This window comes from Acanthisitta chloris, unplaced genomic scaffold, assembly GCF_000695815.1.
Source record: "Acanthisitta chloris isolate BGI_N310 unplaced genomic scaffold, ASM69581v1 scaffold9589, whole genome shotgun sequence".
NCBI classification, from domain to species: domain Eukaryota; kingdom Metazoa; phylum Chordata; class Aves; order Passeriformes; family Acanthisittidae; genus Acanthisitta; species Acanthisitta chloris.
In genome coordinates this window covers 64,891-74,103 of record NW_008693114.1, presented here as the reverse complement: position 1 = coordinate 74,103, position 9,213 = coordinate 64,891, and the positions used below count along the sequence as shown (strand labels likewise).

The 9,213-nt window shown below is 45.7% G+C and overlaps 1 protein-coding gene across 1 annotated transcript in view; it reads left to right on the top strand.

The window, feature by feature from the left end:
- Window positions 1-935: 935 nt before the first annotated feature.
- DENND2A (DENN/MADD domain containing 2A) overlaps window positions 936-9,213 on the top strand; it is a 36,049-nt gene continuing 27,771 nt past the window's right edge. Inside the window, exons 1-4 of the mRNA XM_009082955.1 lie at window positions 936-1,006; window positions 2,388-3,599; window positions 4,637-4,764; window positions 7,845-7,966. Of these exons, the coding sequence (XP_009081203.1) occupies window positions 936-1,006; window positions 2,388-3,599; window positions 4,637-4,764; window positions 7,845-7,966 (1,533 nt within the window). The remainder of the gene's footprint in view (window positions 1,007-2,387; window positions 3,600-4,636; window positions 4,765-7,844; window positions 7,967-9,213) is intronic.

The window sequence follows — 9,213 nt, the reverse complement described above, 5'->3', positions numbered from 1 at the left end:
GAAATGAGAGATCCTTTTGTTCTTCACTGTTTCTGGTGTGGTGCCTTTTATTTTTTTATGACAAGAACCTACTTAGTTTCCCAAGGCACTCGGTCTTGTGGTCAAATGCCAGACGTGGCAGGGCAGCATCTGGCAGACCAGCCTAGTGGACATATCTGAGAGGCTTCAGATTTTCCAAGCATTGCCTACAAGATGGTGAGCCTGTTGTCACTGCGATGCTGTAGAGCAGGCAGACCACCCTGAGAAGCGAGGAGAGATGGTGGTGCTCAAAAGAGAGAGTCGGTCAGTCCATGAATGTGAGAAATCCTGAGGCAAACACGATGACTCATTTTTGTGTTTGATTAACCTTACCCTCATGAGGAGTTGTCCTCTGAAATGAGATCAGTCGTAGCCTAACATGGCCCATCGGAGGGAAGACCAGTAGCTATAGTGCAGTGTCCATTCAGCCTAAAATGTTTTCTCTCCCAAGCTGCAAATGTTGTGACAGTGTTGTATGCACAGCAACCACTTCAGACGTGTGGCCTTAACACAGGTTGTTTTAAAATTGTTTTTGCTAGTCTTCTGCAAGGGGAAAAAAAAGTCTAAATCTGCTGAGATTTTGACAACAATAAAAGCCTTCATAAGACATGCTCCATATTCAAGTCATGGTACAGCACTTGATGCTGAGTCAAAGATATTTTTTCCCTCAAAAATTGTCAACTCCTCCCTGGGCTTCTGAGGAGTAATGTTATCACCCCTCTTCCCATTTCACAGAGAAGGAAACCCAGGCTGTCCTCAAAGAGCTGTTGTGTCTTGCTTCAGCTCCTCTCCTGGATTTCAGAAACAAACATATGTGTGTCTGTGTGTAGAAGGAAGAGAGAAGGATGCTGAGCACAGAGCAATGCTTCTTCCTTCTGTCTATCTGCAGGTGACCTGCTGCCCTGCTGTGTGCTGACATGATGACAGCTAGCAAGGCGGCCGATGTGAGCAGCAAGTCTGGAAGCACTGTCTGCAAGTCTGTTGAGAGGTGAGAGCTTTCCATGTTTCAGTGCCAGGTGCTTTGCTTGTGTTTATTATCCCTAAGAGAAAGAAAATTAAAGAAAGTAAACAACCTCTCTGCTCTGCACTGTCCCTCTCTCCTCACATGTTAAAACACACCCCGTAGGTCCCATCTTGGGACTGTGATGCTGTGCATTATATCATCCAGTCGAAACTTATAATGTCCCAGACCCACAGGACTAGAAAAGGCCTTCCCCAAGGCAAGACCGTTCCTGCTGATGATATCACTGTCAATGTTTGCCCCACCTGCACTTGAAGTCTTCAACATTGGAGACTTCTCAGACAAGTCCCTCTGTCCCCACGCATTGGAGGTTTCTCCTCGTGTGCAACTTCGGTTTCTGCTCTGCAGTCCAGCCACTGGTGGCACCACGATGCGCGTGTCCTTAGGAAAGACCATCATGGTGCTCACAGTGCCAGCCCTCAACCAAAGCATGATGTCACTGAGACAGCCAGGATATAAATACCTGTGAGGCTAGGGAAGAGCAGGGTCTGACTCAGGTCTCATTTCTGCTCAGAGTAAATACCTGTGAGGCTAGGGAAGAGCAAGGTCTGACTCAGGTCTCGTTTCTGCTCAGAAACCTGTTCCAGACTCAATTTGCACTACAACTGAGTCTGCAGTGGATGCCAGCATTGCTTCACCTTGGACAAAGCTCAAGGCCTGCCACCATACAGGGTATCCCTAAGGGAGACACTTGACACATTTAAGTTAATGGGGCAATTTCCCTGAGTTGAATCTCAGTGTTGGGATCATGGTTAAAGGGACTAATGATATGGGTTTGCATCCCAGTAACTACCTTGTATTGTCCTGGTGCTCTTTAGCAAGCCCAGACGAACTTCAAAGATATGGCTAAGTGCTTTGGTTCAGAAACATTTTGTGTTGGAACTGCCTATTCAGCTGGAATTTTACCATATTGCTAAAACATCACAGTACTGATACTGTGATATCATACACTGGGAAATCCATAGACTAAATATATTAGGAATTTTTGGTGCACTTTGGACTCAAGCAGTGAAGATGTTTAATCAGAGAATGTTGAATCTGGGAGTGTGCCTGGGCGCATGGTGTCAGCATGTCTGATGTACTATTTGTACCTCTCCCACCTGCCACCTACTTCTGCCACAGAGAAAGGCTTCATTTTGAACCTCATCTTAGTTGTAATAAGAGAAGGGCATTTTGTTCTGGCTAGAAGGACCTCTCTTTGGGCATCCTCCTCTCTAAGCCCGTTTCAAGTGCTTGGTTTGAACATCCTCTGCTGTTACCAGCTTTATGAGCAAAGCTTGAGGAGCTCATGAACTAAGGGTGAGCAGTGGCAGTGAATGTTTCTTCTCTTTTTGTCTTTGGTATACAGGATCAAGCTTGCAGATAAAAGCAATACAGCAGCTGTGAAGGAATTAGAAAGACCTTTATGTGGATTTTTGAGTGAGGGATATTATGACAATGCCTCTGTCACCCTGGTTTTACCGCCTGAAGCTGAACCAGTTTCTTCTGTGGTGAAGAACCCACTGGGAGCCTTGGAGAATTTGATGCTGGATCCAAGGCTAGGCTGCTTTCAGCAGAACATGCTTAGCCCCAGAATGATCATCAGTGACCCATCTGTGGATCTGAGTGTCAAAGAAAACAGTAAAATCATTAGGAGACAGATAACAGGCACCCAGAGTCTACAGTCGCCTGGAAAAATTGGCCTGAGGAATAAGTCATTCAGCATCAAGGACAAAATTTCAGAATGGGAGGGGAAAAAGGAAACACAGTCTGCTTCTCGCAGAGAGGAGGAGCAAGGAGTTAAAGAGGAGCACAAGGTGCCCTGTGTAACTGAGAAGATGAGTGGGGAAGCACTGGTGACTCGGAAGGTGGAGACCAAGAGACTTATGAACTGGGAGCTGGAGTGCAAAGGGGCAGGCAAAGAGAATGAGCAGAAAGTAGGAACTCAGAAAGGCACAGGGCAGGCAGCAGAGCGAAAGGGGGAAGGGCAGAAGGATGAGGATGTAGAGTTCAGCCCTGGAAAATGTAAGGATGTGAAAGGTGGGAGGTGGGAGGTCCAGAAGGAGAATCTTTCAGTGCTTAGTCAGGTCAAGAAGCTGGAGCAGGCTTTGAAAGATGGCTCAGCAGAGCTGCAGCCACAGTTGCCTGGTACTTATTATTCCCCACAGTGCTTGCAGGAGAAGGCAGCACAAGGGCACACTGCTCCTGAGGGCCATGAGAACATAAGTGGGGCTGAGCTCAACAATAGGCTTCTTGGCATGGACTCTGAAATCAGTGAGCCAATTTTTGGGACTCTAGAAGAGATCAGAACTTCGCATGTGAAGCCCAAGCACTGCACGGTGGAGAATGTGTACACAGAGCCAGGGGTGCCAGAGAAGAAGCTCTTCATCAACCCATTACCAAAGCCTCGGCGGACTTTCAAACATGAGGGGGAAGAGCACTGGGTGCCAGCAGCTAGGAATAAAAGAAACTTACCCCCTCTGCCATCCATTCCTCCCCCTCCTCTGCCCTCCTCTCCTCCCCCATCAGCTGTCAGCAGGAGGCTGTGGAGCGGGAAGCACAAGAACAACACTGACCACAGGTATTTGGGCTGTGTTTCACAGAGGTGAGACACAGTGGTGGAGTCCCACCTTCCCATCTTTCTCTGAGAGAGACAGATCTTCCCTTGTCAGTCATAATCCCCAGCATAGCTAGCACTCAGTCATCTCTCTGAGAATATATGAGTGACCAGCACAACTTCACAGGGTAACTGTGAAGGGGTAAGTCATGGCAGATTTGGCATTTAAGGTCACTGTATTACATGGCTTACCCTTCAAGCCCACGATTGTGGTGTTTGGCATTTGGTTTGGTTTTGGTTTTTTAGTAGAAAATATATTTAATTACAAAGTGACCACAGGTGGTCTGGAACAGTGATTGGAATGATAATCTCTACTGCAGCATTTTCACTGTTCATAGTAAACCTATTCCTCTAACTGAATCTGATGTGTATATATTCTTCTGGAATGCTTTCTTGCCTTTTCTTCACTTCCACGTGATTGTCACACATTTTGGGGTGGGCAGCATAAAACGCACGGCTTTTCTAATGCCCTCTCTATAAACTGTCACCTGAAAATTCCTGGCTAGGGTACAGAAAGGAAATCAAAACTCTCTGGGTTTCTTAGTGGAGGACACTTAATTGTTTCTACTCTTTCTACCATCCTGCATGCAAGTATTGCTTCCCTGTGCTGCTCAGGGACTGACTTTGGGGCCCCCTTATTCCTGTTGAGTGTGGTGTTTGTGCTGTAAATGCAACTTCTCATGGGTCAAGGTTCTGTCCACTGTTGCAGGATGTGCCACTTAACACTTGCATCTTCACAGTGTGCTGTTGCCATGACAACCCATATTATCTGTGGCATCCCCGAAATACCTTTTTTGGTGTGGCTGAAAAAGATAACCAATCTCAGTATTGCTTTTTCATGCTTTACCTGGGATGAGGCTGTGAAATGTTCTCCTCTCAATAATTCATTTTGCCAGCTGTTGGCATTTTGGAGAAGTGAATTAGCCATAATTTGGTGATAAATGCCGCTTAACTGTCTCACTCTCCTCTCTGCTCCTTCTCCTCTCACACCAATGGTGCAGGAAGTCGTATGAGTTTGAAGACTTGCTGCAGTCATCGTCTGAGAACAGCCGGGTGGATTGGTATGCGCAGACCAAGCTGGCCCTCACACGCACTTTATCTGAGGAAAACGTTTATGAAGACATCCTGGGTAGGAACTTTGGACAAGGAAGGGACTTGACTGCTAATGCTGAGTAACTTGAGACTTGTGGTCAAAAGGCGTTTGCTAGAGGCACTGCATAAAGTGTGTTTATTATCCCATTGTAAACTAGGAGACATTTTACACAGATTAATGCAAATAAGAAGAAAAATGGGCAGAATAATTCAAAGCTCATCAGCGTCAAAGATGAACCTGAGGCATGTGGGAACAAGCTTTTATTTTTTGCTGGCATTTCTCTTCTGTCTTCCTTTTGTCTTGTAGATCAGTTCTCAACAGCTCTGATTTGTCCATTGTGCTGAGTTTGTCACTGCTAAGCTAATGCAAACAGTCTGAAAACACAGCCTTGAAGTCAGTTCCTCAGCTCAGAGTAGGATTGTGCATAGCTTCAGGTACCATTGTAATTAAGAAGCTAAGTCCCGCAGTCTTTGAAATTGAGTTTTATTTCCTTCTCCAACTTTGACGGCAGATCAATGCCGTTTTAAAGATTATTTCCTGTAACTCTCTCCATATTTAGTGTTTGTTAATATTGTGAGTTGGATGGCCTTTGATAGAAAATAGATTAGAAGCTTCCCCTTTGAAAAAGCCTCAATGAGTTTTAGTAGCTGTAGGCTGGTGCTGCATAAAGCTCTTGGCTGAGTTCAGCAGATTAAGAAGAGAATGCCTGCATTGGCTCTTGCCATGCAGCTGTAATCCTACTAAGGTGGTCTCTGCTGCTCAGCATGGGAGGACCTGCACTTTCTCAGAAGCAGGCCAGGCATTATTACTTTGATATGAACAAAATCTGATCACACTTGATGAGAAAGATCTCTTAAAGGAATTGTGTGCCTTTGGGACTGATGGCAGACAAGGTAATTCCAATCCACAAATGAGGCTGTCCGCCTCATTTGTGGATTGGAATTGTGGATTGTTAGCCTCATTTGTGGAGCTAAGGGCCTTGTGTTTGCTTTTTTTCTTCTCTTTACTTGGGGGGGCCAGAGGAACAGGGAGTGTGTGAGCAGCTGCTGGGATTTTTTTTGTGTTGGAGCATGATGGGAGGTCTTAGAAACCACTGTGTAAGGGTCACCTCTTCAGCTGGAATAACATGGATAGCATTACAGAGTGGCTGTAAAGGCAAATCCATCTATTCAAACACAAGCATATCCCTGTGTCCCAAGCTTGCAGGGAACTCAAATACCAGCCTGAAATTCCTCTCTCCTCCAGCTTTTAGTTGCAAAGATTAGAAGAAAACAAAGTTATGGGTAAGTGTCAGCTAATAGAGCATGTTTGGTTTTTTGTTTTCTTGCTGCATGTTCAGGATTTGCCTGGAGTCAGTGATCTTTGACTGATTCCTGCAGTCCTGGTGGTGTCACCATAGAAACTTGGGAAAAGGGGTAGACAAGGATAACTCCAAAAAAGCTATAGTTTTGTTTTTCGCAAGTCCAGAGATGAGTATAATCCACAAAACAAATCACATATGAAAACCACACTAGTGGATGGAGAACCAAGACTTCAGCCACAGAACACTAGTGGTGACGCTCGGATAATCACGTGTCCATCAGGACATGCAAGCATCTCTTCACCCTTGCTTAGCTGGAATACTGGAAGTTGTACCAGGCAGATGGATGACAAGGGGCAGAGGATGGGGCAGGCAACAGAACCCAAGCTTGTTCTTTTTTCTTCAGTCTACCCAGCTACATGACAGCTGAAATGTATTTTCGGTACTGAAGTGAAGCCACTTTCAGGGACAGGAGCATGTTAGCTGACAAAATGTTAATGCAGACTTGCTTTGCTGGTGTCAGATGTGCTTGCCTTCTCGTCTGTGGTGAATTCAGATCCACAGCTGTAGTGCTGAGTAGAAGGCCAGTTGGAAGCCATAGTAGAAGGCAATGTTGGAAAAGACTTGGGTTTTGTCCTTGTCTGAAGGCTTCATTTGCCTTCCTGCTCCAGCAGGACAGGCAGGTGGGAGTGTGCTGGTTAGACAGATCCTGTACAATTACTGGTCCCTGCTCCAGAGACCTGCAGCACCACTGACCTACAGTCTTTGCTCTCAGTCAAGCATTGCACGACAGTAAGAGAAAGGCAGTTGCTGCAAGTCCCAGCTGTCTGTTCGGTTATGGCATGAAATGAGGGTAATGAAGAGAGAAATCTTAACAAATCACCTGCCCATGCAGATGCTTGGACTAAGCTATTGTCATTGATTTCTTAGATGCTCATATGGAGCTGTTACAACCTGCTTTTTCAGAGTTTTTGAACACACTAAAGTTTACATTTCCCAGCACTGCTGAAGAGTGAGATGCAAGAAGTTCATTATATGTAATTCTGGGTGTTTAAAACTCAGATTAGTTATGTGCCTCATCTCCAGGACTACTGGAAAGAAAGGCACCTACACCTACTTCAGAGGTGGTGTCCCCCATCCCTCTACCCTCCTCCAAGGCAAGAGCATCCTGACTTTGTATGGCTTGGGTTAGGTGAGGGGAATGCTTCCTTCTTTCTAAAGTGTGACATTTGAGATTAAGGCATCCCTGATTGATAACAGGTTTGAAAACCTGTGCTGTGTGATACACATCCATGTTCAGAGGGGGAATTAAGTCTCCCTGCAGTCAGCCCAAAAGCAGTGCATCACTTCAGCCCCAATTAAATGATGAGCAGAGGTCACCCCCTAAATGTGGGATTTAAACTGAGGAGAGAGGACCTTTATGTAACCTTCATCTTACAGTTTCATTTGGACAATACTAAGCAGAAGACTGGAAAGAAGGAAATGCAGTTATCAACCAATGTGCATGAGAACCTCACAGCTCTTCTGGAGACAGGAAAATGAACTTGAGGATTTGCTGGGTCTTTTCCATCTGTAGTATCTGTGATACGTTTCTATGACTGCACATGCTTGTGTCAGGGTTTTGACACTGTCTGGCAAGCAGCTGGACTTCTAGGACCACGGAGAGAATGAAGCAGTTGCAGGAGTGCTTGAGAACAGGTCTTTATGTCTCATGTGGGAGGCGGGAGAAGGCCAGCGGATCCCCAAACACATTTTTATGGCAAACCTCAAGAATTTTCTGCTCTTACAATCTCTTGCTTGTGGCTTTTTGGTGCAGATCCGCCGTCAAAGGAAAACCCTTACGAAGACATCGAGACCAATAGCCGCTGTTTGGGCAAGAAATGTGTCCTGACATTCCCAGCATCCCCCACCTCTTCTGTACCTGGGACTCCCACTAAGGTACTTAGATTCAAGTGCCCACTTCTCCTGCTCCAGAAGGTTTTTGGGTGAAATCCAGGTCCTGTGTGGAAAAGGTGGACGCTTTCATCGTGTCAGGTTTTTTTCTTTTTTGTCTTGTACCATAGAATGCAGTGTGATAAGAGGGGATTTATTGCCCTTTAGTGAGGTAAAAAACCCCAGCATTCCCTTACACAAATGGTGTGTTCACTTCCACTGTTCTTTCACTCCAGTGTTGCTTCCCTGATAGGGCGGGAAGACCTTTCTCCTTTCAAAGAGGGCATTTAAGTGTTTGGGTAATCAAGCCCTGCAGTAGTCTTACCTCAGTGTCAATGGGCAGTACACAGCCTGAGCATGCCAAGGTGTCTCTTCTGCCCCCTCCCTTAGGTTTCTTCTTTTGCTGTCTCTCTGATGAGACAGGTTGCTGGTAAGTAATGCAATGCCAGTTCCCTGGGAGAAGTCCACTACTAGAAGGGTGTCCCCACCACAGCCCAGCTCACAGCTTGGTGTCGTGTTCTTCCTTGTCTGTGCAACCAAAAAGAGGAGTGGAACTCTGGTTGGCACCTCTTGCTCAGGGCTCACCAAGGCCAACCCTGCTTTCAGCCTCCCAAGCTGTTTTGGTTGATTCATGTTGCTTGTTTAGATAGTCAGAGCCTGGAACAGCAGGGACAGTGTGACAGCCAAAGTCATCTTGGCAACAGCTGGATTCAGAGTGGATAGTAGGGATCTAAACACAGTTTTCCTGACTGAAGTGTTTTCCCATGCTTTCCAAGCTGCAACTATTATTAGAGCTGTTATCCAGCATTTTCAAGTGTTTCATGTGCACCATTTCTTGCCATGTTGCTCTTTTCCAACCAGCTTAATCAGCAGCTAAGGTTTCTTTGGATAATTCAACACTTCAAAGTGAAAATTGTTCTGTGATTCTCAGTCCATTCACCTTGTTGCTAGTTAGGTCTGGAGCAGCAATATGAGCATTGGGATGAAATTTATTTCCCTCACAAAGCTTTGCAGTCACCTGTGCACCCTGGTTTTGCATGTCTTTGCTCTTTTCCAACCAGCTTAATCAGCAGCTAAGGTTTCTTTGGATAATTCAACACTTCAAAGTGAAAATTGTTCTGTGATTCTCAGTCCATTCACCTTGTTGCTAGTTAGGTCTGGAGCAGCAATATGAGCATTGGGATGAAATTTATTTCCCTCACAAAGCTTTGCAGTCACCTGTGCACCCTGGTTTTGCATGTCTCAAAAGGGAG